At 52.1% G+C, this 27,520-nt stretch overlaps 9 protein-coding genes across 9 annotated transcripts; 6 read left to right on the plus strand and 3 right to left on the minus strand.

Moving 5' to 3' along the window:
• Nucleotides 1-3,299: 3,299 nt before the first annotated feature.
• On the minus strand, nucleotides 3,300-7,689 carry CC1G_15525 (zuotin; the record flags this gene model as incomplete). Its single annotated transcript, XM_002910938.1, has 17 exons — nucleotides 3,300-3,416; nucleotides 3,479-3,641; nucleotides 3,712-3,816; nucleotides 3,872-4,074; nucleotides 4,137-4,354; nucleotides 4,411-4,486; nucleotides 4,538-4,773; nucleotides 4,828-4,954; nucleotides 5,150-5,234; nucleotides 5,283-5,389; nucleotides 5,443-5,514; nucleotides 5,567-5,812; nucleotides 5,838-6,482; nucleotides 6,564-6,824; nucleotides 6,877-6,882; nucleotides 6,939-7,400; nucleotides 7,453-7,689. 17 exons carry the CDS (start codon nucleotides 7,687-7,689, stop codon nucleotides 3,300-3,302), a joined length of 3,366 nt encoding a protein of 1,121 aa, XP_002910984.1.
• A 505-nt stretch (nucleotides 7,690-8,194) lies between these two features.
• On the plus strand, nucleotides 8,195-10,263 carry CC1G_08662 (CAMK/CAMK1 protein kinase; the record flags this gene model as incomplete). Its single annotated transcript, XM_001837597.2, has 9 exons — nucleotides 8,195-8,218; nucleotides 8,277-8,540; nucleotides 8,589-8,677; nucleotides 8,728-9,019; nucleotides 9,074-9,101; nucleotides 9,156-9,403; nucleotides 9,476-9,578; nucleotides 9,775-9,914; nucleotides 9,970-10,263. The coding sequence occupies 9 exons, from the start codon at nucleotides 8,195-8,197 to the stop codon at nucleotides 10,093-10,095; spliced, it is 1,314 nt and encodes a 437-aa protein (XP_001837649.2). The 3' UTR covers nucleotides 10,096-10,263.
• Nucleotides 10,264-10,406: 143 nt separating this feature from the next.
• CC1G_08663 (membrane fraction protein) lies at nucleotides 10,407-11,485 on the minus strand (the record flags this gene model as incomplete). Its single annotated transcript, XM_001837598.1, has 3 exons — nucleotides 10,407-10,702; nucleotides 10,754-11,196; nucleotides 11,253-11,485. 3 exons carry the CDS (start codon nucleotides 11,483-11,485, stop codon nucleotides 10,407-10,409), a joined length of 972 nt encoding a protein of 323 aa, XP_001837650.1.
• A 353-nt stretch (nucleotides 11,486-11,838) lies between these two features.
• On the plus strand, nucleotides 11,839-13,376 carry CC1G_08664 (transaminase; the record flags this gene model as incomplete). Its single annotated transcript, XM_001837599.1, has 3 exons — nucleotides 11,839-12,051; nucleotides 12,102-12,273; nucleotides 12,328-13,376. The coding sequence occupies 3 exons, from the start codon at nucleotides 11,839-11,841 to the stop codon at nucleotides 13,374-13,376; spliced, it is 1,434 nt and encodes a 477-aa protein (XP_001837651.1).
• A 172-nt stretch (nucleotides 13,377-13,548) lies between these two features.
• CC1G_08665 (ACE1 transcription factor) lies at nucleotides 13,549-15,939 on the plus strand (the record flags this gene model as incomplete). Its single annotated transcript, XM_001837600.2, has 5 exons — nucleotides 13,549-13,659; nucleotides 13,846-13,871; nucleotides 13,927-14,117; nucleotides 14,205-14,330; nucleotides 14,390-15,939. 5 exons carry the CDS (start codon nucleotides 13,549-13,551, stop codon nucleotides 15,937-15,939), a joined length of 2,004 nt encoding a protein of 667 aa, XP_001837652.2.
• A 254-nt stretch (nucleotides 15,940-16,193) lies between these two features.
• Nucleotides 16,194-18,367, plus strand: CC1G_08666 (Rnu3ip2 protein; the record flags this gene model as incomplete). The annotated part of the gene is made up of 6 exons (XM_001837601.2): nucleotides 16,194-16,533; nucleotides 16,590-16,699; nucleotides 16,753-17,157; nucleotides 17,214-17,659; nucleotides 17,712-17,872; nucleotides 17,979-18,367. 6 exons carry the CDS (start codon nucleotides 16,194-16,196, stop codon nucleotides 18,365-18,367), a joined length of 1,851 nt encoding a protein of 616 aa, XP_001837653.2.
• Nucleotides 18,368-18,602: 235 nt separating this feature from the next.
• CC1G_08667 (hypothetical protein) lies at nucleotides 18,603-20,871 on the plus strand (the record flags this gene model as incomplete). The annotated part of the gene is made up of 4 exons (XM_001837602.2): nucleotides 18,603-19,130; nucleotides 19,184-19,536; nucleotides 19,587-20,470; nucleotides 20,528-20,871. The coding sequence occupies 4 exons, from the start codon at nucleotides 18,603-18,605 to the stop codon at nucleotides 20,869-20,871; spliced, it is 2,109 nt and encodes a 702-aa protein (XP_001837654.2).
• A 109-nt stretch (nucleotides 20,872-20,980) lies between these two features.
• CC1G_08668 (hypothetical protein) lies at nucleotides 20,981-25,421 on the plus strand (the record flags this gene model as incomplete). The annotated part of the gene is made up of 13 exons (XM_001837603.2): nucleotides 20,981-21,161; nucleotides 21,211-21,357; nucleotides 21,411-21,494; nucleotides 21,545-21,651; nucleotides 21,704-21,834; nucleotides 21,885-22,074; nucleotides 22,129-22,546; nucleotides 22,597-22,786; nucleotides 22,838-23,045; nucleotides 23,101-24,363; nucleotides 24,413-24,652; nucleotides 24,706-24,857; nucleotides 24,914-25,421. The coding sequence occupies 13 exons, from the start codon at nucleotides 20,981-20,983 to the stop codon at nucleotides 25,419-25,421; spliced, it is 3,819 nt and encodes a 1,272-aa protein (XP_001837655.2).
• Nucleotides 25,422-25,573: 152 nt separating this feature from the next.
• On the minus strand, nucleotides 25,574-27,506 carry CC1G_08669 (nuclear protein localization; the record flags this gene model as incomplete). The annotated part of the gene is made up of 4 exons (XM_001837604.2): nucleotides 25,574-25,827; nucleotides 25,884-26,441; nucleotides 26,496-26,768; nucleotides 26,825-27,506. The coding sequence occupies 4 exons, from the start codon at nucleotides 27,504-27,506 to the stop codon at nucleotides 25,574-25,576; spliced, it is 1,767 nt and encodes a 588-aa protein (XP_001837656.2).
• Between the last annotated feature and the right edge of the window lie 14 nt (nucleotides 27,507-27,520).

The raw sequence follows: 27,520 nt of genomic DNA on the forward strand, positions 1-27,520 counted from the left end.
GCATGTTACGATGGGACAACTTGGGGTGGGGAAGGCAGGGGTTTTGGGAATGGGACAGACAGTCAGTGCGCATGGCTGACATTGGCCAGTACAGCAGCGCGCTCCGTGTACGCAGAATTCGCGAGATGCTTTCTCGGGGAAATTTATCAGGCCATTACAAAAAACGAGGCGCTAATTTCAATGACTCACTGTACTGTCTGGGTATTGCAACAATTTCGGGTTGCTGCAATGTCTGCCTCGCGTAGAAGACCAGTGTGAGGAGGTCCGAGGATCTTCGTCCGCATTGCAACTCGGCGAGGATTAGGACATCTGCGACACCTGGTTTTCAAGGGTGATACCAAAATCCCCAGCCACTGAACTCAACGTCAGATGGAGCGCGGAACGAAATGGTCGATGTTAGACTTCGGTTGGATATTGGACCAAACTACGAAAACGCCATGGTGGACACCACATTGAGCAGGAACTACACACTGTTTTTAGCGTTGTACCAGGGAGCTGACTGACAGGGAACTGACCAGAGCTACGAGTCCAGCGATCCTATCCTTAAGACATACGGCAACCGCGATGAGTGGTCATTTGGGTGTTGACGTCGATTTCAGATAGCCAGCATCCGTAGCCTGGATGTGAGTGGTACCAGCCAATGGCGTTCTCGAGTCGTCCAGCCTTTTGAGATCGCCGTTGAGAATCGATCTGAGAATGTATGATAGCCGACTGTGAATGTACCTTCTCGCTTCCCTGGATACAGTATCCCACCATGTACTCGTTGGCTTCTGCGGCTGCGTTGACACGGGTTTCGTGCCCTGTACGGGCAGCGTGTCGTGAACAGCTGGTATGGCCCCTATTTTCACGTCGACTCGGTATTCAATCCAACCTCACCACGGGCCTATCACCTCCAAGCCAATGGTCAGACCGAACGCGCCAACCAAGAAGTCGAGAAGTATCTCCGTCTTTACGTCAATCGCCGACAAGATGACTGGGACGAGCACCTCCCAATGGCTGAGTTTGTGATCAACTCCCGCGTTCACTCCGCTCACAACCGCTCGCCATTCGAAGTCCTCTATGGCTACATCCCTCATTTTAACGTCCCAGTTGGCAAGAGAACCGGACTCCGACCTGTCGACGACCGCCTTCAGCACTTGCAAGACGTTCGGAAGGACGCCGAAGCTGCACTTCGACTCGAAAAGGCCCACCAGAAGGATGCCTACGAGGCTGGCAAGCGATCTGCCCACCAGTTCAAGGAAGGCGACTACGTTTGGCTCGACGCTAGGGACATCCAACTCAAGATACCCACCCGCAAGCTCGGTGATCTTCAACTCGGCCCTTACAAGGTTCTCAAACGTGTTGGCGACCTTGACTATGAGCTCGAACTCCCCAAGGACCTCTCTCGTATCCACCCTGTCTTCCACGTTGACAAGCTTTCCCCCTGGAAAGGTAATGATGTCAACGGCACTCTGCCGCCTCCGCCTGAACCTGTTGAACTGGACGGGGGAGCTTGAATACGAGGTCGACAGCATCCTGGATAGCAAGTTCGTCAAGAGGGGAAGGGGTCAGAAGCTGATGTACTTGGTCAGTTGGAAGGGGTATGGCGCCGGGCACGACTCTTGGGAACCGGAGGAGAACTTGAAGAATGCGCAGGAGCTCATCGCCGAATACCACCGTCGACATCCGAACGCACCACGTCGTATCTCCGCCACCGCCTTTGCATCGATCCCGTGGCAGAAGCAGCCGACAACTCAACCATTCTGGCGCATGGACTTGGATTGGGAGGAGGGGCGTCGATTACCTAGGATCATCGAGGACGATGAGTCTTAGGAGGGGGGTAATGTCGTGAACTGCCGGTATGACCCCTATTTTTCTATATCTTATCTTATCGCTTCCTTCATCTTATCTTCGTCTCTGCATTGTCTTTATTCTCGTTATGGACACTTTCCCTCATGGAACACTGCCTCGTCTTGCCCTTTGCCCTGTTTTCTATTGTTCCTTTCTTCTCGCACAGCCTTACGACTCATTATGACTTATTGTGGCTTCTTTATTGTTTCATCCTTATTCTTGCGCAGCTTTCGCGCAGCCTTGTGACCTCCCCTTATTGTCTCTCATGTATTGCATCGTTATTCGTCATTCTGACTCACGGCGGCTATGTAGCTTGTAGTTACAGTATATAAGTTGTGTAGTTGGTCTTGTAGATTCCCCAGCTTGACCTCTCTGTCAATACACTGCTCTACTCGTCGCTCCAACTTATTGCTCAACGTCTCTCATCGCTCCCACTACTCTTATCTCGCTTTCCGCTCCTCTTATCTGATCTTTAGTTTGGTTTAGTGTTCGCTCTTCGCGACAATGATGAGTAATGCATCATGTGATGTTCCAGAACATTCTACGGTGGAACATTCCAGAAGAGTCTGGACTCAGTCGTACTAATCTAATCTAATCTACGATAAGATAAGATAAGTTCAACACAGCCTTAGCGCAGCCTTGTGACACTTCTTATTGTTCTTCTATGTTTCACCATTCACTTGTCATTCTGACTCGTTATGACTACATAGCTGGTAGGATAGGTATATAAGCTAGGTAGACCACTCTGTATTTCCTCAGCTTGACCTCTTTGTCAATTCATTGCTCTAAGCTATCTTGTCGCTCTCGTCGCTCCTCATCTCTGGTCTTAGTCTTGGTTTAGTGTTCGCTCTTCGCGACACAGGTAGTTGGTTGTCATTACTCTGCACCGACAGGGGTTTCCTTAGGCTTTTGTCTTTGGATTCTCCCCTGTCAGGTATGTCCCTTGTATTTGTCATTGTTTCCCGAATCCCTGGCTTGACAGACTTTGGATTCTCCCCTGTCAGACCCGCATGTGAGTGTCCACCAGCACAGCTTGCCCTTACAATGTTGAACTTGGAGTTGAGGGCCAGTTTGAGCTGTTAATAATGTTATTGATGTAGAGAGTCTCTGGACTTTGGATGTTGATGGGGAACACAATTCCAAGGCCGTTGAGTAGATACGAGACATTGTTTGTAAATTTGCAAAAATGGTCGAAAATGTGATGATATATTTTGAATTGGCAGAGTTAGCGACAGGTCCTGCGTTACACGTTATTCTCCTCAAATAGGCGACATTTGGGTGTCCCCACCATTCATCCGGTTACAGCAGACCAAGTCAGGTCATCTCAACCTGGTACCTGCCTACCAATCTTGACTCCTTGGTCAGTGCTCTCAGGCCCGACAGTTAACACAAGTGACGAGGAAAGAGCGGGATTGGATAGGCCTATGTAAGCATGCTCTAATATGTAGATGGTAGAGTAAAACCACAGCTTAGTTGCCAGCGGCGGCAGCGGCGGCTGCCTCTTCAGCTGCACGCTGTGCACGACGAGCCTTCTTGGCAGCATTAGCAGCGGCAGCTTTGGCTTTCTTCGCTTCAGCACGAGCCGCCTGCAAAAAAAAAAAACACGCCGTCAGCCTGAAAGCATGCGCGCAAGTGGGAAACAACAAACCTTCTCAGCTTCCTCCTTCTGCTTAGCCTCCTCCTCAAGGCGCTTCTTCTCAGCGTCCTCATCGGCCTTGCTCTTCTTGACAGGGCCACCCTGAGCGGCACGACGCTTGGCCTCACGAGCTTCCTTTTCTTGCTGCTTGATCCGTTTAATGCGAGGATCAACGCTGGATTATGGGAAAAGGCGACGCGTCAGCCAAATGCTGCAACAAACCTTCACAACATGGGAGAACTCACCTCAAAGCGAGATCGACCAAAGTGCGCAACTTGGCAGTATCCTCCTTCTTTCTGCGGGCACGCTCGGTCTTGTTCTTCTTCTCAGTGTATCGCTTGTCATCACGGCTAACAGATTTAACCAGTGAGTTGAGCATGAAAGTGAGGACGGAGTGGTGCGTACCTGTCGCTACCCTCGTTGACTTCCTTGTCGAGCCATTCGAAGCTTCTCCAGCTGTCAAAGTTGTACCAAAAGTCGTAGAAATGCTCGACCTCCTCCTTCGTTGAATCGATATGGCCAAGGCCAGGAACGGGCTGGATCTTGGAGAACCTCGAGTAAAGATCGAAGACCGAAGAGAACTCTTTGAAGAAATCGAAGTCCTTGGCCTGTAAAGCGCGACAACAACGCAATCAACAGACTGCACACACAAGAAATCAAATTCACGCACCTTGACGCGGGAAGCAGTAGGGAGATACTCTTCCAACTCCAAGAATTGAGGGTCGACGGAGTCAAACTGTCTCCTCTTCTCAGGGTTGGTCAAAACCTCGTGTGCCTTTTGGATACATTTGAAGAATGCATCGTCGTTGGTGTTGAGGTGGATATCGGTGGTAGGGCCAGTGGTGGAGACCTTCTTGTCAGGGTGGTGCTTGAGAACCTTTTTGCGGTCTGCCCAAACTCATTAAGATCTACCAAACATGAATGCGAGAAGAAAAAACACAGACGAGCGATCTTAATCTGCTCAGCGTTGGCGCGATATCTGAGGTGGGACAAGCCAAGGATAGCATACAGATCATGTTTCTAAAACGATGATTAGAATCCTCATGTGAACCAAGAAAGACAGAGGCGCACCTTCCACTCCTTTGGATCATAGCTCAACAACTCTTCAGTCTCCTCCTCGTCGCCAACACCAAGATCATCCTCCTCAGCATCGGCATCAGGGTTCAACTTGGCGAGTCGCTCCCTCTCCTCCTCCAAATGCTTATCAAGAGCAGAGAACGAGTGCGAATGGCGCAGGGTCAATCGGAGGTGGTTCAAATATGCTGGTCCAACCTGGAGAAGTTGTCGGTGTCCGCTGGGATGGGGGGCTATTGATCGCGGTTATTTTTCGTGCATGTACAACGACCTAGCAATCGACTTACGGGATAACCGCGAGCTCGAAGGCGCGCTGGGGATCTTGTAGGATTCAGGAACTGCTGGGATCTCGATGGGGAGGACCTGAACAGACGCCATTTTCAACCTTTCGTCGTCGCCGATAATACGAGAAATCTCAAATTTTGCAACGCGTCCGCAATGCACTACTCATTAGGTAATACATCAATCAATTTCTATTTACAGCTTGGCCCCTAACTTGGGCGCTAAGGCTAACGCTGAAAAGATTTCCTGCGCCAGGCCAGCAGGATGTTGCTGAGGCAGCTTCAGAATTGTCAGAGGGTGTACATCACAAGCACTGATTGCGCCTACCAAATGTCCAGCTTTGGGAACGCGTGTGAATGATTGCACGCTGTCTCCCACAACCTTGAGGATATCTGTCTTGACTTCAGCGGGGCTGGAAACAGATCAGAAAAGAGCCATGAAGGACAAATGGCACACATACAGATAATCGTCGATACCCCCATAGATAAGGTGGGTCGGGACCCGCTTCACATATTCCCCAAGGAGCCCATACGCCCTCGAAGACCCAAGCGGGTCACGATAACAAGCCTACACTTCCATAAGGCTTCCCGGCACTTCCGAAAGTGTCTCTATTCACTCACCGCTTCTTGGACTCGACTACATTTTAACGTAACCTCTTGCTTCCCTTCGTCCACCGGCCGTAAAGCCGTGTCCTAGTAACATCGCGTGAGTGCCCCTCTCGCACCCCCGAGAAGCCGTACTCACCACAAAGCTCCTGAGAACCCTATCATCCCACGTCTTCCACGTTCCTCTATCCTTCAAAATGTTATACGCCTCCTCCCTCGAAGGCCACACATCCCTCCTCTTCTCCGCTCCCTGCGTCAAAAAGTTACCCGCCCTTCCAACAAACTTTGGGTTCATGCACATCACTTCGCAGAGGATAACTTTCTCAAACTTGACGTGAGGATAATGCCCGGTCATTAACACCCTTGAACTTTCGTTAATAGGCGCCTTGACCGCACGAATAGGTGCTCACAGTGACACAGCCCCCATGGAATGCCCCACTCCCACCAGCCTCCGTTTCGAGAAATCCACGTCTACGCCTTTTCCATAGCCAGAAAGGAAAAGATGGATGGACCTCGCGTACTCTTCCCATCCGACTAGCAATTCTGCTTAGCACTGAGTCAAAGATTTGGAGGTGGCACTCACAGATAGGCGTATACCCGACCTTCAACGTCTCCTGATTCAACGCGGCACTATCTCCATGATTCGGCGCGTCAATTGACCAATACTCTCTGACCCTGACCGTCTGATTGCCCTCAAGAGCCTTCTGGACATCCTCAATCGTCGGTTCCCAACTCTCCTTATTAAACCCCGTGCCATGGGCAAACACAACCGTCACGCCATCGACCGCACTCGTCTCTGGGTCCCAATACCGATTTGCCGTAACCACCAATGGGTAATTCGGCCTAGGATCGAAGACATACGTTTGCTTGTTCAACACCATCGCTCTGCCGGCTCGAGAGAAAGGTGAGGTGAGGGAAGGTAGAGGTCGGAAAGGGGCCAATCCAGCTTTGACCTGGACGGGTAACGACTGAAGTCCATGTAGATATACCGGCTCGGTAAATACATGCCCATTGATCCGGCGGGGTAAGCTCAGAATGACATCACACCATTGCACCTATATGGATAGCATTAAGGACTACAGCTTAGCAGTATTTCTTCGTTGCTTCGCAGCAAGTGCTCTGCCGACCCGACTAACCGTGTCCCGGCCAAGCGCTTGACTTATCCAACTGCCAATGCTAGCCACTTTTTCCAAGCTGACAGGGGTGTCGTCTGCGCCGTTCACCGTGTATGGGGAATCCTGCAAGGCATACAGGACATCCTCCGTGGCAACGTTCCCTGTGGCCCCAGGAGAATACGGGCACCCTCCAAGTCCGCCCACAGACGCATCAATCGTCCTCACACCGTGTTCCAGCGCTTTGAGCACATTAGCCACGGCTGTCCCATACGTATCATGAAACTAACGAAGGGAATGGTCAGCAGTGCTCCATTGTTCAGATCAGTCGACTTACATGTCCCTGAGGCCAACACATTAGTCAACGATTGCAAAAAAGAGATGATTGGAGCAACGTACAGCCAATTGATGAACTGGAACGCTCAGCTTAACCTCCTCAAGCATCTCCGCCACTTCATGCGGTCTAGCCTGGCCAACGGTATCACCCAAACTAACTTCATAGCAGCCCATATCCACCAACTCCTTCGCCACCTCCCTCACCTTCCGATAGTCCACCTTGCCCGAGTATGGACAGACCACGACCACGCTGACATATCCTCTCACTCTCAGCCCCTTCTCCTTCGCCGTGGACACCACGGACTGGAGCTTCTGGAGGGACTCTGCAACAGTGCAATTGAGATTCGCTTTATTGAAGGCATCAGTTGCAGAGGTAAAGACCGCGATTTCGTCGGTCAAAGCAGGATGGGAGTCGAGCAGAGATAGCAAATCGTCAAGGCCGCGTTGATTCGGAACTAGGACTGGGTAGTGCACGTTGGGGCGGCGGGACCTGATCTGCTTCAACACGTCCGGTGTCCCTCCCATCTAGTCCACCCGAATCAACGATCCGGACCATGATGGGCGCAGAAAAGCCTACCTGGGGGACCCATTTCGGGCTCACGAAGCTTCCAGCCTCGACGGTGGACAAGCCAGCATCGACAAGGCGGTCGATCAGCTCGACCTTGACACCAACGGGAATAACTTGGCCCTTTTCATTCTGGAGGCCGTCCCTCGGGCCCACCTCGACGATATTGACAAGATTGTTCTTGGCCATTGTGGCCAGGGCACGTTGCCGGCATGGGGACAGGGAGGACGCGAACTGGCGAAGAATCATGGTGAACAGGGGAAAGAAGAAAAGGAGTACAGCCACGGAGCAATGCTTGGAACGCGTGGCGGTGTTGTGTTGCAGCTATAAACACCACCGCCGCCTGCCATCGTCAGGGTCCTTTACTCGCTTCCTCACTTTCCCCCAACTCTTTCTCAAATGGGCTCTGCTCAAAGTAAACAAGACGGAAACCCTGACCGCCTCAAACGCATCTCTGCCGCGTTCAAGAAACCTCGCAGCTCTGAAGAGTCTACCAGACCACAAGCACCACCACCACCACCAGTGGCAGCACCAGCAGCCCAAGTCTCAGACGCAGGCAGCGCCAACGAGTCGCATTTGAAAAAGGGCGGCGACAACGATGAGCGGGCAGTGATGCACGATTCAGTGCAACGCAACGCGGTGAGGACTGTGTGGCTGTGTCGTTATCACCCGCAAACCATCTGATTACTGGGGGACTCAGCCTCATCCCGCTCTCAAACAACCACAACAACCACAGAACCAACAAGGCCAACCAATGCCAGCTACAGTCCCCTGCCAGGTCTGTGGTAAACAGACAACATACTCTCTCCTTCCCAATGTTCTAAACACACACGCAGTATCGCACCGGCAAGACATTGGGCAGCGGAACATACGCTATCGTCAAGGAGGCCATCCACATTACAACCGGAAAGTACTATGCCTGCAAAGTTATCAACAAGAAACTTATGGAGGGCCGTGAACACATGGTACCTCTATATCCACTTCGTCTCCAAAAAACGCGTCTCATCCCACTCGCCCTCCAGGTCCGTAACGAGATCGCCGTCCTAAAGAAGATATCCAGTGGTCACCCCAACATTGTAACCCTCCACGATTACTTTGAGGTTAGCCCTTCACTTTCTCCTTATTCGCCTCTCAACTCTTCTCTTCAGACCGCCCACAATCTCTACCTCGTCTTCGATCTCTGCACCGGTGGTGAACTCTTCGACCGGATATGCGCAAAGGGCAACTACTACGAGGCGTATGTACTCTCATTAACGTCCATCACACCAATCCTTATCCCATCTACAGCGATGCAGCCGACCTGGTCCGCACCATCTTCAAAGCCGTTGAATACATCCACAACTCTGGCGTCGTTCATCGAGGTATGCTCTCCCATGTCTTCCACATGCTGCGTGACTCACTCGCTGTCATCTATAATCATTCTTATCATCGTTACTACCTCCAAGACCTGAAACCCGAGAACCTCCTCTTCAAGACCCAAGCCGAAGAAGCAGCCATCATGATCGCAGACTTTGGATTGAGTAGGGTCATGGAAGAAGAAAAGTTTAGCCTCTTGACCGAGATCTGCGGTACACCCGGTGTGAGTTTAATCATCCTCCCTCTCCTATGCTTAAGCTAATCTTCATTGGAACAGTACATGGCACCGGAAATCTTCAAACGAAGTACGCCCTCTCCCAACTCACATCTCCGATATTATTAACATTACATTCGCCCAGCCGGCCATGGCAAACCGGTTGACGTCTGGGCAATGGGCGTCATCACGTACTTCCTCCTCGCGGGCTACACGCCCTTTGATCGTGAATCCCAGCAACAAGAAATGGAAGCCATCATCGCCGGAGACTACAAATTCGAACCAGCAGAATATTGGGAGAACGTATCCGAAACCGCCAAGGACTTTGTGAGGACGTGTTTGACCATCGACCCCAACAAGAGGCCGACAGCGACGGAGGCGCTGGCTCACAAGGTGCGCCTATTCGAGTCGTAATGACATTCCCATCCATTCGTGCCGTTGTAACTAATCCATGGATCGCGGTAGTGGCTGGCGGACAAAGAACCTCACTTTGTTGCTAACCCTGCTGACGGTACTCCAGCTGACCTCTTGCCAAACGTTAAACGAGCATTCAACGCCAAGCGAGCCTGTCCGTATCACCTCCCCATCTTCTATCTCCCATCTTCCTTCTTTAATCTTCATCTTCCCTCCCATCTGCCTCCCATCTATTTATAACGCGTCTATCTTAACCCCGGATCTACGTTTAATTTTCTCAACACCACCCCACTTCGCTCTCTTTTACGACTAACATACTCAAAAACACCCTACTTACCCCTCGCGTACAGGGAAAAAGGCGGCGTACGGTATCCGCGCGATGAACAGGATGGCGTCGCTCGCCAGCGGAGGATTGACGAACCCAGAGGCAGCACTCATGCGCGAGAACCTGGACAAGTACAAGGCAGAGTCAGAGAAGGAGGATATTCAGGTGAGCTGCCTATAAAGATATGTCGCCTGCTTGGTATTTACCATCTTCCCACCAGACCGCATCGATCACATACATGCCACAACACACGCCTGTCACAGCCGAGTTCCCAGCAGGTTCTCAAAAGAGCGCAACCGACGACGAATTGCAGAAGAAACTCGCCAACGCCACCATCCAGGGTTAAGCCACGCCCTCTCGTCTACATCCTCATGCCTATGCCTTTCGTCAGTTTGCTTATCCTCGGGCTGTCGTCAATCGGAGTTTACGATCTACCTCTGGCCATCTACCTATCTAATGCTTCGTGATTCATTCCCTTGCTACCATTGTAGAAATGTATAATGTTGAATATATCGTATTGCCGGGACTAGGACCATTTTCGAAGAGATGCTGGTGTCGCACGTATTCTAAGGAAATTACAAATTACACTAGAGATAAGTGAAACTGTGGTATGGGTAGATAGTACAAATGCAAGAAGAAATCGAATTTTGTGGTCGCTTAACCCTCCAAGGCAGCGACAATGGCAAAGGCGGCACCTGCGGCAATACCGCCGACCATGAGGGTGCTGACTGCACCCCAGACATAACTTCCGGCACTAACGCCTGCTCCTGTGACCCTAGCCTTGACAGCTCCAAAGATGAGAAGAATGATACCCGTTAAAATGCAGGAATAGATCAAGGCGACTTGAGACTTCGGAATGAAGAAGTATGGCAAAAGTGGAATGAGGCCACCAACGAGGTAGCCCATACCAATCGTGAATGCCGAGATGTACATTCGGCGATCCGGGATTTCCTCTGTAAAACATGAGTTTGGGTTCACAACGTGTAGAAAGAAGGACGACATACCGAGGCCTTGGCCAAACTTGAGCAAAAACGCCGTGAGGCCGACGTCCTTGCTCCACCTCAAGGAAGTTTCCAGATCGCTCGAGGAAGAGCTCGAGGCGGGGTACTCTCCATTGGCACTTTCTTCAATCTCGACTTCCCTCAAGCACCTCGCCACAGACCTGCAGGTCTTTTCATCCACACCAATAGGACCCAAGACTTCTGATACCTCGCGTTCCATCTCGCCCGAACAGCTTCTTTTGACACGGATGGCAGTCTGGGAACGCAAGTAGCGATAGTGGTCTCGTTCGGACTGGGAGGCCAGGAAACCACCGATACCCATAGAAATAGCCCCGGCGATGAGTTCAGCAACACCGCCTAGGACAACAAGGCGAGATTCGCCCAATGAAGCGAGACCAGCGGCGAGAGCGAAAGGAACGGTCAAGCCGTCTGAAAGACCAATCACCCTAAAGCCGTTCTGTCAGCCGCCGAATAAACAGACAAGGGCGAGAACTATACATACACGTCGCGAACGACATCAGGGTCGATAAGAGTGCGTTCGTCTTTGATGAGTTCTTTGCAGCAAATTCCGTCTTCGCGGGTTGCTTGGGCACATTTGGAGGCCAAAGGGGTGTTGGTGCCTGAAGCAGCGGCGTCTATGGGCCAAATTGGAGGTTTATTAACGCTAGTAGACCTGTCCTGACGCGCTGGAAGAGGAACAATAGTTGGGGTAGACGAGAGAGAGTTTGAAGACATGGTTGTGGTTAACGGTAAAGAAGATGCAAACCCCGACTCGCAGTAGATAATGACGCGGCGGGCCGGGTGCGTGCCGATCGGGTATGTGCGTGGGTTGCGCCAGACAGCGGCGACGAAAATTCCAGGTTGACCAGGGATTGACCAGGGCCAGTCACTGTTCAGCAGTGTCGAGGTGCGTTTATTGTCTTGAAAACGGTCGAGATCTCTCGAGAACTGGTGTTTCGACAAGTTCCTTCCATACACGGGCACAAAGCAAGTCACGGGTCTCGCCACAGTCTTATAGTATGCGTCCCCCAATTTCTTTAAGATGTCTTCGTTATCCATCGATCCCCCGTTTTCTCAATCGACAACAAATGCGTCCCCTCACTATCGACTCTCTCAACCCAGCAATCCTCAAGGTCGAGTACGCCGTCCGCGGTGAGCTCGCCATCAAGGCAGAGAAGTACAGAGTCCAGCTCCAGGACAAGGACAACCATGGCCTCCCCTTTGACAGGGTCATCTCCTCCAACATCGGTAACCCACAGCAGAAGGGCCTTGACCAGCCCCCAATCACCTTCAACCGCCAGGTATGTCGTCTGCATCGCTGGCAAGGTTATCGGCCGATAACGCCTATTAGGTCGCTGCCCTCATGGAGTACCCTGCTCTTGCCGAGCTCGCCCCCAATGCGTTCCCCAAGGACGTGATTGCCCGTGCAAAGGAGCTCTACGCTGAGATTGGCTCCATTGGCGCGTACTCTCATAGCCAGGGTGTCCCCTTTATCCGCAAATCCGTCGCTCAGTTCATTCAAGGTCTGTAATCATTCTCCTCTATTCAAGCCGTCTAACAAGCTCGCTGGATTCTAGAACGAGACGGGTATCCTGCCGATCCCAACCACATCTTCCTCACTGCAGGAGCTTCCGCAGGCGTATCGCTCCTGATCAACATGCTGATTTCATCGCCTACTTCCGGAATTCTCATTCCGATCCCCCAGTATCCCCTTTATACCGCCACCCTCGCTCAGCACCATGGTGTTCCTATCCCCTACTACCTAGACGAATCCCAGGGCTGGGGCACTTCTGTCGACTCCATCGAGGCTGCCCTCGAAAAGGCACACAAGAACAACGTCGTCCCCAAGGCCCTAGTCATCATCAACCCCGGTAACCCGACCGGTGCACTCCTAGACGAAGCCACCCAAATCAAACTAGTCCATCTCTGCGAGAAATACTCACTCGTCCTTCTCGCGGACGAAGTCTACCAATCCAACCTCCATAAACCCGACCAGCACCCCTTTACCTCGTTCAAGAAGGTCGTCCGCAAGCTCGACTCACATGTCCCCCTCGTTTCCTTCCATTCCATTTCCAAAGGCGTTACAGGCGAATGTGGACGCAGAGGAGGCTACTTTGAATGCGTCAACATCTCCGAACCCATCATCGCTCTTATGTACAAGATGGTCTCGGTCGGACTTTGCCCTCCGCTCGCGGGCCAAATTGGCGTTGATTGCATGATTCGCCCTCCTAAACCAGGCGACGAGAGCTACGAGCTCTGGAAGAAGGAGACTGATACCATTCACGAGGCATTGAGGACCCGGACCAGCATCATGGCCGAGCGGCTCAACGCGCTTCCGGGCGTTTCCTGCGTCGATTCACCAGGTGCTCTCTACCTCTATCCCCAAATCACGTTGTCCAAGAAAGCACAGGAGGCTGCCCGTGCTGCCGGAAAGGAGCCTGATGCATTCTACGCCCTCGAACTATTGGATGCCACTGGTATCTGCGTGGTCCCGGGAAGTGGCTTTGGGCAAAAGGAGAACGAGTGGCACTACCGCTTGACCTGCCTCTGCCCAGGCGTGGATGAGTACGTGGGCAAGCTTGAAAAGTTCCACCTCTCCTTCATCGAGAAATGGGGCCTTGAGTGATTCTATTTTTACTAATCTGCTTTCGGATATATATACCACGGTCGATGCTAGATTTAGGACACGGAATGTAGATTAGGGATACACGTGGTGCCAGCGAAAGACGTTAGATGTAGACGAACGTTGCCCTACGGCAAAAGTCGCTCAATGGTCCTTTGGCATCGGTAGTTAGAGAATGGGTGTGTGGCCAGGAGAGCGGCGCAACGCCGACCAGCTCAGGGTTCCGTTTCGGGGCGAACAGCTGATTATAGGCGCCCGCGGCAAGGCAGTGTTGCGGAGTCTCACGGTGTGTGTGGATAAGGAACACCGGCCCTGTCGACTGCCTTTGACCACAACAACCCAGTCACAATGAAAACCTCGCCAATCTACAACTTTCAGTTTGACTCTCACTGACCCAACTACCTTGCCAAATTATGGTGAGCTCGTTGTCGTCGTCGTCGCCGACGTCGCCAGCCTCTGACCACGTCTCTAGATCATCAGCGACAAAAAATATGCCTGGTGCGCACTCTCTGTCGTCCATGTCCAGCGACACTCACTGACAATCGATATGCAGTGAAACCTGCATCAAGGGTCACAGGTCGTCGTCGTGCAAACACTATGACCGCCCGCTCTTCGAAATCAAGAAGAAAGGCCGCCCGATAACCCAATGCGAGCACTGTCGAGAACTGCGCAAAACCAAGCAAGTCCACGTCAAGTGCATCTGTGAGGGAAAGGCAGACCAATCCAACTCGGCCAACAAGAAAGGTGTGTCTCCCCCCGCCCAAAGGTCTCCCCCTAGCCAAACCGAAGATTGACAGATAAGGTTTTGCTGCTCTATTCTCCCCTTTCTAGGAACCAAGTCAGGTTTTGAAAGCGCCGCGTTTCCCAATGGCTTGCCTTTACAAGCTGCGGGAACGTTGGTCGCATTGCAGCCCCCACCAGGGGCTTCGACCAAGCTCGATGCTGAGAACGGGAATGGTGAGTCGCCGACGCCACGCATCCTCCACGTTTTGCACAGTCTAACCTTGTTCACACAGGGAAAGGAGGCTGCAGCTGCAAGACGGGCGCCGCATGCAACTGTTGCACCCCAAAAAAGTCTCAACGACGGACGAGGACCTCATCCAGCGCCAACCAGCACCGTTCCGCCTCCGCCTCCACCGCCCCCGACTCTCGAGTCCTCGCACGTGTAGCAGAGCTGCGACCAGTCCTCCCAGGGCCTCCCCCTCATTCTGATTTCTACCTCTACGGAGCAGGCAGTCACGACCCATCCTTGGGGAACCACCACCACCACAACTACCCTCGGCACCACGAAAACGTCTATAGTCCATACAGTAGGGCCTACAATGTTCACCAGCACAGCTCCAACCACCCGCACTCCCACATCTTCCCCTACACATCCCCCGACGTCCCCCGTGTCAACTCTGCCTCGCCCTCGCTCGATACCAATATGGATTCCACCCGTAGCCAGCTAACTATCGGCGCATGCATCTGTGGAGATGGGTGCGGATGCCGTGGATGTCAGTCGAACACAGGTGGTACCAACGAGAACCGTACAACTTGTACGAACCCCGAAGGCTGCGCATCGTGCATCGACTGCGCCCTGAACACCTTCCAGCCCATCCAACAGCCCCTGCTGACTCACCAACTCGCATCATCATCAACAGAAGCTGTAGATTCCATAGACGACTGGCTTCGTTCTCTCTCCACGCCCGGTCCTGATACAGGTCCGTCGACAGGGTCAGGGCTCCTGAACGATCTCATCCCACCAGATCCGAATGCCAATAGTGGACTAGACTGGGATGCCGACATCACTTCCCTGATGAGGACAACAGCGACCGCGACGACCGCCGATAACGCCCAACTCTCCTCGGACTATTCATCCATCGCCTTTCCATCGGGAGGGGATGGCGGACTGGTCGACTCGGTCGATTTCGATGTGGGATCTCCGTCAATATTCCGGCTATCGCGCTCTTCGAGCCACGGCAGCGCGGCTTACGGGTATCTTGATCCTGGGTTTATGCAAAACCTGCGCTTCGACGGCATGCCTTCTTCCCAGCAGCAGCAGGTGAATTCCCAATCCCAGCACGAGGCACAACTGGAACAGCAGCTCCAACAACAAAGATCCCGAAGTCACTCTCCCTCGTCTTCTTCCACGATGTCAATGACGTTGTCAATGGGAGCTTTACAAAACGGTGGCTCAAATGGTTCTGCTTCCTCTTCCTCTTCTTCGTTGCCATCCAAATCGGATCCCCGCATGATGGATTTCGTGTACGGAAGCCTCCAAGTTCCTTACCGGCCTCCCGGACGCATCCATTCCCCTAATCACAGCGCAGGTCACAGACCGAGCCAGAGTGCAAATCAACAGTTATTCGCCAACGTCGCAGGGATACGTTCTGCACCCCAGTTGATCCTACCAAACCACCTCAACCATAATACCCAACTCTCTTCCTCTCATTCATCCAGTGTTTCACCTGTTGGAAATGGTAACGGTATCGAACACTATGCAATTAGCAATCCGGATTCTGATGGTTCCATAAATTCTCTTCGGGATACTGCTATTGGTGCTTTCAATCCGTCGAGCTATTGAATTCTAGCTGTACTGGTTACTTAGTATCACCCCTGGACAGATTGGTTGCTTTCGTTACCCTAATCCTTGACCTTTTTACCCTTCACTTTACATACCTGTACCACCAGTCAAGTAAAAACCCTACAATACACTCTCGAGATATGAACCACAGCCAAACTGAATTGATGTCGCGGGCAAACAAGCGCACAGCGATCAAATTACTTCCGCCGCCGCGTCCACTCTAAAAAATTCTGATCTCTCTCTTAAACCACATAATGCCTGACCCCTTCTTCGCCTCTACAAAAACAAGAAAACGAAAACGAAGTACTTCAGTTGCAGATGGGTCTTCTTCACGCAAACCCAACTCGAAGCTAAAGGCCGGTGGAGGAGGTCGAGCGAAATCTTCAACAACTACTCCGAGCAAACGCGCACGAGCTCTGGATGAGGAGCTCTCAGACAAGACGAGCGACGATGAGGGTAGCATTGGGGACATGGACCTCCGCGCGGACGATGTGGATGATGGAGCGAGTGGTGAAGAGGACGAAAATGAGACTCCAGCCGAGAAGAGGTTGCGTTTAGCAAAGTTGTATCTCGAGAGCGTCAAATCCACACTTGGTGCGCCATACCCTTTATTCAACAGTCAGATTCCCTTTAACATGTACAATAAATAGCGGACGGAGAATATGATGCAGCAGAGATCGACAAGGAGCTCATTTCCTCGAGATTAAAGAAAGACGTCCTAGAGCATTCAGGAAAAGTTCACAAGTTTATCGCTGATTCTGTATGTCTTTCCTCTACATCTCCTTGGAAACCCTTACCAACCACCATACCTAGTTCAACTTTGAATCCCCACCAGCAGCCTCCCTCCGCGTCCGAGGTCACCGTTTCTCAATCACATCCGCCGTCGCAACCGAGTCTGGAAAATACCTCTTAACCGCCGGCAAAGAAGGGAACATCATCAAATGGGACCTCCATACCGGTAAAAAACTGGCTACATTCTACAAACAGCGGCCAGAAGCTTCGACTTCAGCGAAGGGTAAAGGAAAAGGAAAGGTTGCTGGAGGTGCAGCGGCGGCTATCGAGGGACATACGGATGAGATCTTGGGGTTGGCAGTGAGCGGGGACGAAAAATTGCTCGCGAGTGCAGGGAGGGACAAAACAGTCGGGATATGGGACCTCGAAGCCGACAAATGGGTGAAAGGCTTCTCAGGTCACCTAGCTCATAAAGATGCTGTCTCGGTGTGTACCCTTCACGCCCACCCACATTTCACCTAACTGACAGCTCTCCCCAAAAGTCAGTAGCTTTCAAAAAAGCCTCCCAACAACTTTATTCTGGCTCCTTTGACCGTACAGTCAAAGTCTACGATCTCACACCAGGTGTGATGGGCTATGTCGAGACGCTCTTTGGTCACCAAGACCATATCCTCGCTTTGGACGCTCTCCGGGGAGACAACTGTCTCTCCGTCGGTGCCCGCGACAAGACCGCGCGGTATTGGAAAATTCTCGACGAAACGCAACTGGTGTTTCGTGGAGGTGGACGGTCGCGGATCCGCGAAGTCCTAGAAGGTGGATTACAAGGGGATGAAGAAGGGGATATCAACGAGGATGATGACATGGACGTGGATGGTACTGCAAAGCGAAAAAAGAAGGCAGAGGACGAGTCGAAGCAGTTTATTGAAGGGTCGTTGGAATGCATTGCGATGTTAGACGAGACTACTTTCTTGACTGGTGGTGATAGCGGGTACGCTCGCGTTGTTTCTGCCCTATTGGCTTCTCTAATCCTTTCTCAAAAGCTCGATATGTCTCTGGAATACCCAGAAGAAGAAACCCATCTTCACTCAACCCGTTGCGCATGGCTTCCACGAAACACACTCGTCAACCGAGGGTCTGCTAAAATCTCCACGCTGGATAACGGCTCTCGGCACACTGCGATACTCTGACCTATTCTTTTCTGGTGAGTGAAGTCTCTAGTTGAGCTCTACCTGGCCCTCTCTCCATCCTTCTCGTCCATTCTCCTCCAACTGTGAGCTTGATTCTAACACACCTTGTCACAAATCTAGGCTCTTGGGAAGGAAATCTGCGGATATGGAAGCTCGACTCCAAACTCAAATCCTTCTCACTCATCGGGGCCATCCCGGCGCCAGGCGTAGTTAACTCACTTCAGATTCTTCAGGCTCCGAAAACTTTATCCAAAACGGCATCTTGGATATCTTCTCCACAATCGCAGTCTACATCCACATCATCGCCCTCGAAAGACAAAGACGATTCCACCCTTCAGACAAAACAAGACCCAAAACTCAAAACGAAACCGAAGCCCAAGGACGACGAGGACAGCATTCTGGTTGTGGTTGGATTGGGTCAAGAGCACCGGTTAGGGCGGTGGTTGAAGGTTACGGAGAATGGGGCTGTGAATAGCACACAAGTGTTGCTTTTCTCGCCTTCGTCGTAACGTTGCTTATGTATCTACACCTGCGGGACCACTTGCTATACGACATACCGTTACGATTCTTCAGTCTACACATTTGGGATTGATTATCGCTATCACCACGGTAGCTTTAGCCAGATCTATATCCATCTATTATTGGCGCTCATCCTCTTACAGCTTTTGATTTACAGCTTTTCTTCTAAATATAACCCCCCTCGAATCGGCTGCTCTCTCGATCTCACCTGCGTTTTCTTCACCCATGTCCGTACGTGCCAACTTCTTAACCTTTTATTCTCTTCTACAACGTCTCCCCCCACAGACCCAGCCGCAACCCGAGCCCACCAAATCCAATGTATATGCCCTAATCATTGGTATCAACACCTACCTCGCAAAAAACGAATTCAACGACCTGTCCGCTGCAGTCTCCGACGCTGACTCCGTCCAGTCTTTCCTTTTGAACCGACTGAAAGTCCCATCCTCACACATTATCAACCTCCGCAACACCGAAGCCACGCGCGCCGCCATCCTCCAAGCCTTTGACGATCTCATCAAGATCACGGCTGAAGAGCCCAACCCCGCCTTTATCATATACTATGCCGGTCATGGAGCACGCGCAGAGAAACCTGTAGAGTGGGAGAGTTGGGCCACGAGTGGAACTTATATTGAGCTGTTGTGTCCGTGCGATATAGGTGTTATTCGAGAGGATGGGAGTGTCGTGGAGGGCATTCCTGATAGAACGATTTGCGCCCAGTTGAACAAGATCTCATTTTTGAGGGGGAACAATATCGTGAGTCTCTAGCCCCTTATTTCATTCGCTGATTCACTGATACGCGTCCATAGACTCTGATCCTCGACTGCTGCTGTTCAGCGGGTCTTAACCGAAGCGCCAACGATGCCCAATACACCCCTCGTCGAATTGAAAATCCTCCCCCGATCTCACCGCAAACTGATACCGAAATCATCACCGAAGACGAGGAGACCACCGGAACACGCAGCTTGTCTACAGCCGCTGGTTTCATTGGTAAATACAACGATTCACACGTCCTGATGGCTGCCTGTGGCCGTGAGCAGTCAGCGTACGAGCATGAAGGCAAAGGACTCTTCACGAGGCAGCTACTAGGTGTTTTGCAAAGGAGCGGTTCCCTCACTTTGACTTATGATGCCCTACTTGCAAGGTTGAAGATGCCTGCTTGGTGAGTACCTTTAAGATCTTGAAGATTATTATGCTCACGGAATTGGCCAGGCAAACACCCCATTTCGAAGGAAAGAACTTGAACAGACTTATCTTCAACGTCAGAGGCAGTCGCTCTGACCCATTCCTCATCCCCGTACAACGAACCAAGAACGAAAATGGGACCTACACTTATACGCTCGAAGCTGGGCTCGCGCAAGGTATCGAACCCAACTCGCGTTTCGACGCCTACAAGGAAAACATCCTTAATCGAGGCGAGGGGGGAAGGAGAAACCCCGTCCTCGGCTCTCTCATCGCAACCAAAGTCGATGCCTTCACCTCGGTACTGGAACCCCTCCCAGAGCAGAAATTCCCAGTCCCAGCGGAACAAACGTTCTTTGCTCGCTGGTCGGATCCATCTCGCCAGCCCGTTTACATCTACTCTAAAGACAAGGACTGGATTAACTCTATCTTCCCACCCGATGTGGCCCAGAGACTCGGTGTCATGATTGCGGACAAGGAAGACCAGGCCTCACTCGTCCTCACACCCGATCCCACAGAAGATGTGGTGTACTTTGACAGGAACGACACACTGGCCAAGCCATTTATTGGAAGTCGGTTCCATCATACTGTGAATAAGACACCCCCAGAGCCGATCCACGAAGTTGTACGAGCCTGGCGACACTTCTACTATCACCTTTCCCGACCCAGTCCACGCGAGTTCCCTGAGGTCCGGATGGAACTAAACTATCTGAAAGAAGAGGAGGAAGATGACGAGCTTATTTTGGTTCGGACGGGTAAGAATCTTATCGAGGGAGAGCCTGCATATGTGGAGGTGAAGACTGTTCACGATACTGAGGAGGAGGAAGGGTATGTGGGGATGACGCTGTTCAATGACGGCGATAATTATCTCTACCCTCATATTTTCTACTTTGACCCGAACGATCTCACAATCGGTATGTGGTACGCTTTAGCCCCCTGCCCCTTGATAGCTAAACCATTATTTACACTAGTGCAATGGGAAACAACCCAACACGGTGCTGGGGCAGCGAAATTCAAGCCGATGGGCGTAGATTGCCCGCTCCCACCACACTCCACGCTGCCGCTAGGCTACGGAACTGGAGGTGAACCATGGCAATTCGAATTCGAGGATGGGAAAGAGAAGGATCTAGGGTTCTTTAAATTATTCATCACGGCGTCTCCCGCCAACTTTTCTTCGATAAGACAGGACTCGCCGTTTGAAGCAACTAGGTCCTCGATTGTCCCTGGCGACCCTATCGCAAAAGAGAAACTGGATCCCAATGCATGGGGCTCTCGGATCTTTACCGTTGTACAGTTGTTACGCACCGCACATTGAGCAATGAGTATACATCTGCGTGTCCGATCTCCGCTCTGTTTTTGGCGCCCAAGTGAGCAAAGGATTGCTTGGTAAGCTGGAGGGATGTTGTTCTGACGCTCATCAAGCCATGCCAACCACACTCGACACCCAGCTTCGTCCACCTCTTCCAGACTCTTTCATCGACTCGAGAACGCAAGGATATCAAGGTCCAAGCCGTTATGCACGGTTACGCCGTGTCGCACCCAGCGGCGGCGCGTCGATAGCCAAGAGCGAGGATGGAACACGATGCGCGGTGGCGGGCAAGGAATGTGAGTGCATTTCCTGCGTTGAAGACCAGAGACTACAACTGTCGTGAAGCACTCAGAATCGTTCGAGTCGTGAATCCGAGCTCGAACCCAGACAACAAGGAAGCAAGCGTCAAGATCGACGGTTCGCGCAACTTTTGGGACAACAGCGGGCTCAAGATCGACAGTGCAAGCACAGACGTAGCTTGGGGACATGGCTGTGAGTTCCATTCAAACCGAAGTACTCATGAGTCACCTAATGACTACTCGTAGCTTTCAACAACAAGATCTTGACGAGTGCTAGAAACGGTGAGATTATCTTGTGGGACATACACAAATCCGGGAATATCAAGTATGGTGAGTTGCCAGTCCCCCAGTATCCTCTCCAAGCCAATGACATTGTATAGAACGTCGAACAAAGGATCACATTCGATCCATAAACAAACTATCTGTCTCTCCAGTGGTGCACTACTACTGCATAACAGGTTCAGCTGACGGGGATATGAGGATTTGGGTCAGCTTCCGTTTCAGCGCTTCTCAAGAGTCAATGGTTGACCCCAATACAGGATTTAAGAGATCTCTCGAAATCTTTAATGCGCATAAAACACCCAACGTCCGTCCGAAGCATCGTCTTTTCCCCCAGTGTCTGGCAGCCTCTGCAAGCAGTCGTCGGGTTGGATAATGGGAGTCTGTATAGGTGAGCCCTTGTTGGCTCACTGTCCCACGCAAAGTAATTCATATAACAAGATGGGATCTCAAGATGGGACAACGCGGGCAGTTGGACCGGCTAGCAGTAGCTCATAGTGCACCTATCACAACATTGGACTGGCGTGGTTCTACCTCCAACACTGCTGGAGCCGGGGGATCTGGACCACAGGACAACAGTAGCAATGGTCTGGGATGGTTGGTCAGTGGAGGACTGGACAGGTGCGTCAAGGTACGTGTTAGCCTTCCTCTACATTATATCCCCAGCCTCAACCATCTTAAAAAGGTTTGGGATTTAACCGCGCCCCATGCAAACGCACATATATCGAATAAACCTACCTACACACTCCATCCATCCTTCCCCGTTCGGCGCGTGAGCTGGAGGCCGGGCTACGAATGCGAATTGGCCGTCGCCTCAAATGAGGAACTTTCTGCGCCGCCCATAGAATCCCAGGCCTCTGCATCGTCCGGACTATCATCTGGGTTGCTGAGTCGTGTTGGAAGTGGCCTTGGTCTCGACGCCATGTTTTTGAAGAACTTGGGAACGGATATACAGCACCTTTCGAATATTCCAATGTCCAGAGACGACCGACTCCAACCATACACCACCCCACCTGGAGATACGATAGAAATTTGGGATGTCAGGCGGGAATGGATTGCCAAATGGTCTGTGAATGGTTCTTCGTTGGAAGGGAGTATCAGTGGTAAGTGTCAACCTAGTCCCTGCATGCTTGGGTTTGACCCCTGCTTCTAGACATTGCTTTCGGCGATTCCGATGCCCTGTGGGCCCAGCACTCATCCGGCACCTTCTCCCAGTTCGACTTGCGAGAAACCTCGAAACCCATCGACGCGATAAATAGGGTTGTCACAACGTGGGATCCAACTGGATGCGTTACCTTTGTCACTGAAAACAAAGTGGTCGCCGAACCTCCATATGACGATCTGTGCGTTGAGTACTGCCCATGTCTTTCTGCCTTCCGTTGACATTTGGATAGCCCCCAGGCAGAACCCCGTCCGGGGCAAGAGTTCCGCAAGCCACCTCACAAAACATTAGGCGACCCACCTATCAGACTGGCAAACCAAATGTTTGGAATGTTCGTTCCCGAGGATACTGCTGACGACTTGGAGGTATTCACAATCTTGGCTCGTGACTACGTTCTCCAAGGAAGCAACAAGCAGAGCATCTGCCATACGAACGCTCAGGTATGTACCCCTCCCAGCCCTCGCTTGTCTCGCTAACGCCTCGCCTCGTCTCTAGGTTGCTTACTTGACTGGCCGGGAACGCGCAACCCAAGTCTGGACCCTGATGGAGAATGCCTTTACAGACTTTATTCCCACTCTCTCTCAGACTCCCGGTCCCTCTCCTCGTCCCAAGAGTCACAGGCATCTGCCTTACAGTGGGTCGGGTTTACCTACACCTGTCACCAACTACACATTCCCGCCTTTACCTGGGGGGAACGATAGCATCCATCGCCGAAGTCCAGGCCATAAGACTCGCAGCTCAACGAAATCCGGTAGCAGGAGTCGCTCTGTTTCCGCCACTCGTGGTTTAACGCCCACTTCCTCTAATAATTCCTCCCCTCTCCACCTCGCTAATGGCCTACCTCCTCTCACACCCAACCGACCCTTTGCAGGCCGCAGAGAATCTGTCGACGAACTAGCTCGAAGATCGTCCAGCTACAGACGAATGTCATTGTCACAGAATGCTGCCGCATCCAGTCCAGGCGAAAAGTCTTTGACCAGTCTCAAACACGTGGGAGAAGGTGCCTTGGACGACTCGAGCTCCTCCGATGACGAACCAAACCCTAAGAACCACACAGAGGATGACTTCTTCAGTGACAATTTCCGGTCTATGGCTTCCCCCCTTGCCAACCTCAGTCGAACAGTTGTCGTCCCCAGTCCTCTGTCACGGGTAATCGGCCAGCGTCAGTGGTCCGCTGAAGAAGACAATGTTGAGCGTGATAGCTACATGCACAGTCATTATGGTCCCCAACACGACGATGGCGATGACGATAACGATAACGACGACGACAGCTCCTCTTCATCTCCTTCACCTCGTTCAACCGACACTGAATCAGACGACTCGAGCGCTTCTCGCAGAGAAGCCAAATCCCGCGCACGTCGCTTTTCCCATCGAACGAAATCGCGTAGTCGGAGTTCAACCGTGGCTTCTTTAGCTGCACCTAGACTCACGCATCAGGCTTCGCATAGCAGTATCCGAACGGTAACTGCGGCTGAGGTGACGCCGAAGGAGATCGAAGAACCCAAACAGCTGAATCGCGACGAGGGGCCTACTCTTGCGGAGGCGCTGGCGCATAAACGACAGAAATCGTTACCGTTTTCGGAGTACCATGTCGACGGGGACCCGAGGCACAATGAAGAAGATTTGCAGATTCACACTCATCATCCTCCCGTTCCCATATCCAAACGTCGGATAGAGATTATTAGAGCGGATGAGAAGAGGTTCAAGGAAATGGCATGGGAGGTTATTCGAGAAGCTTTGGAAGAATTTGCAGAGGAGGTACGTTGGTAGTTGTCGATCGGCTTTCGTGTAGTTAATGACTGACTAGGGCGACGTCCAAATGTGTGCCACGATGGTGCTCATCGCACGAGAAGAACTGAAGGTTCCGGTAACAAGAGCTTGTCGATTCGTCGAGGCATACCTAGGTACTGTCAGCGTCTCCCCTCCTTACCTCCACGACGCTTACACGAGCCCTCTGCCAGACCGCCTTGCCCAAAGCAGACTTCACACATGTGCAGCCTACATTCGCAGAGTCTCCAACCTCGAGAGTATCCGTAACCGCTCCTTGGTATGCCTCCATCTCCCAGGCGATTTCCAATCGAACTGAACAATTTCCTTCAGGAAGAGACAGTGGTCTACACCATCTGCGGTAAATGTCACAAACCCTTGCTCAAAGCTGCATTTGCGTCGAGCTCTTCCTCCGGAAGATACACAAGTGGTGCCTTCTCATACTGCCTTGGCTGCAAAACTGACACAGTCAAGTGCTCAATCTGGTGAGTCCACCCAGCTCATCCTCCCCCGTTTTCGAATTTCTTACCTTTCCTCGTAGTCGCCTACCGGTCCGTTCCCTCCTTTTCCAGTGCTCAATCTGCAAACACGGAGGGCACCAATCCTGCTACCGCAAGTTCTACCTCCAACATGCAATGGTCGAACTACCCGATACGCATCCAGCAGCGTTCTTCCCCGCTTCCGAGTCAAGTGAGCGGGGTCGGACACTTTCTCGGCAACAAGAACGTCTTTCAGAGGACGATCAAGGATCGATTAGTAGCACTCGCAGAAGCGTTGCTGACGTGTCCACAAGTCGAGGTGGTATAACTGACGGGTCCTCAAACAAGGGAGGAGGTGCCAGCTTGAGCATGTTGCCCATGGACACGTCCAGTACTCGCGGAAGCATCATTGGCTCTTCTTCAATCATGGGGGATACGAACTCGGAGATCGCGGACAGCCCGGCGGGGACAGATCAGTCAGTGACGAGGCTGATGGGTCACCCATGCGCAGCCGGATGCGGGCATTTCTGTTGGGCTGCGAATAGCGTTTTGGACGTTTCGGATGCATAAACCTTGTACTTGTAGTAAGTAGACCTTGCAAAATCAATCGCGGTTTGAATGACCATACACCCACACGCATTTGTCGGTAACAACATCGAAGAAACATGCAACGAGCCATGCTGATTGAATCTAACCAATCTTCGAATAAAATACCACCATAATTACGACACTTCCACCGTATGTGCCCTTTCCCTCTCTCTTTCTTCCCTCTCTACCTCTCTCCACAACCACTCTCTCGCTTCCCGGTGCTCGTCAAAAGGTTCTTCCGGAACCTCCATGACTGTATCAACCCACGCCAAACCCCATGCACCATTGCCTGCTTTGGTGCCTCCCAGAACCCTTCTCTTTAACGGATCCGTCTTCGAATCCTCCAGTTGCTCCCACCGGGCAGACGTTGGCTGCGTATCGGATCGATCTGCGTAAACCGTGATGAATGAACGAAGATGGTAACAATTGAAAGGAGAAACATACAGTGAATAAGATGTGAATGGGGTTCATACACGCCAAGGGGCTTCTTCTCCTCTGCCTCCTTGTTCTCCGCATCTCCTCCCTCTTGAACCACCTCCTTCCCCTTGTCATTAGAAGCTCCAGGGACAGGGACCTCCCCAACCCACACGCCATCTACAGACAATGCCTTCCTCGCTTCAGCCCTCCACCTGGCCCACTCCTCATCTGCCTCCCTCACCCTCCCGGCCATCATGAACATCCAATTCTCTTCCAAAACTCCATCCCTCGTCAATAGACTCTTCCTCACCGCATTCAAGGGACCGTCGCTATACGGGCCCCAACCACTCCCACCAAATATCGTAGTGGGACCTCCAGGGCGGTACATACTTCCGCCCAGAGTCGACGAGGCGCCAAGGGCACCTGAGCGGTCGAGAGCCGCAAGTTCGCCGGAAGGGACACCAGAGGACGACGCGGCGGTTGCATCAAATAGTTCGCCAACCAGGTCACCGGCTTTGAGACCTTTTTCTGTAATCTCTGCCAATGACTTTTCTTCGTAGTAATCGTCTATCACCCATCTGCCGTCTGCAACAGGATCAGACTCTTTCGAAAACGAGTAGGAGAACCTCTATAACTCACCGACAATCATCTTTGCCCCATGCAGCTTGTACGCACTCCGGGCTGTGATAAGGGTGACACTCCTTGTCCGCAGGTGCGAGCCCAGCTTGCCCTCCGCAATAAGATAATCCTTTTCTGGCTGTGTCGCATTCAGCTTGAGAGCCAAAAGGTTTCGTCGGAAGTAATAAAGGGAATCTCTGAACCCCGAAGTTCGAGCAGCGTCAATAGCAAGCATGTATTGGCGATGAGGGTCTCGAGTGGGAAGGATGAAAGTTTGAGCCTTGAATTTGCGACCTGGAATGCAAGACGGGAGTGAGTGATGGGATATTGAGGAAAGTTAGGACACATACCTCCAAGCAAGTTTCCGTGCTTGTCAATCTTTTCATCGCCTTTGGGGTCGTCTGGTGTGACAAACTCGTCTCCCTCAATGACATAGACCTGTCCCTGAATCTTCCTAAAAGGCCTCGCGTCGACGTCCGCTCCTTCCCCATCCTCATCATCCTCATCTCCCCTCTTTGGGAGCTTGATGGTGACACGACCGCGTCCTCGAGCACGACCACGACCAGGAGGCCTCCCTCGAGGACGAGGAGCAGTCGACCCCGCAAATCCACCACCGCGTCCACGTCCGCGCGGACGACCGCGTTTGCGCGGGGCTGGTACCACAACTTCAGGTTCAGGTTCAGCCTCAGGTCGGTCAACATTCATAGCGTCCGCATCTTCATCGTCGCCCTGGTCTTCATTATATTCGCCATCCCCGTCATCTCCATCCACACTTACGTCCAGCTCTCCCTCCGCGTCGCCTTCAACTTCTTCCCCGCCACCCTCATCCTGCTCTTCGGTCTGTTCCCCTCCTGCTTCCGCTTCAACATCCACCTCTTCCTCAGTCTCTCCGTGCTTGGCCGCGGCGGCTCTCCTTCCCCTCCTAGGCCTCCCCTCGTGCTGTTGTGAAGTGGAAGCTTCAGGCTCGTTGTTGGACGCACTATGTCGAGCCTTGATAATAATTTTCGGGACTGTCGAACGCGAATTCGACATGTTGGTTAACCGTT

The sequence above is a fragment of the Coprinopsis cinerea genome (assembly GCF_000182895.1).
Source record: "Coprinopsis cinerea okayama7#130 chromosome 6 map unlocalized cont3.6, whole genome shotgun sequence".
Taxonomy (NCBI): Eukaryota; Fungi; Basidiomycota; class Agaricomycetes; order Agaricales; family Psathyrellaceae; genus Coprinopsis; species Coprinopsis cinerea.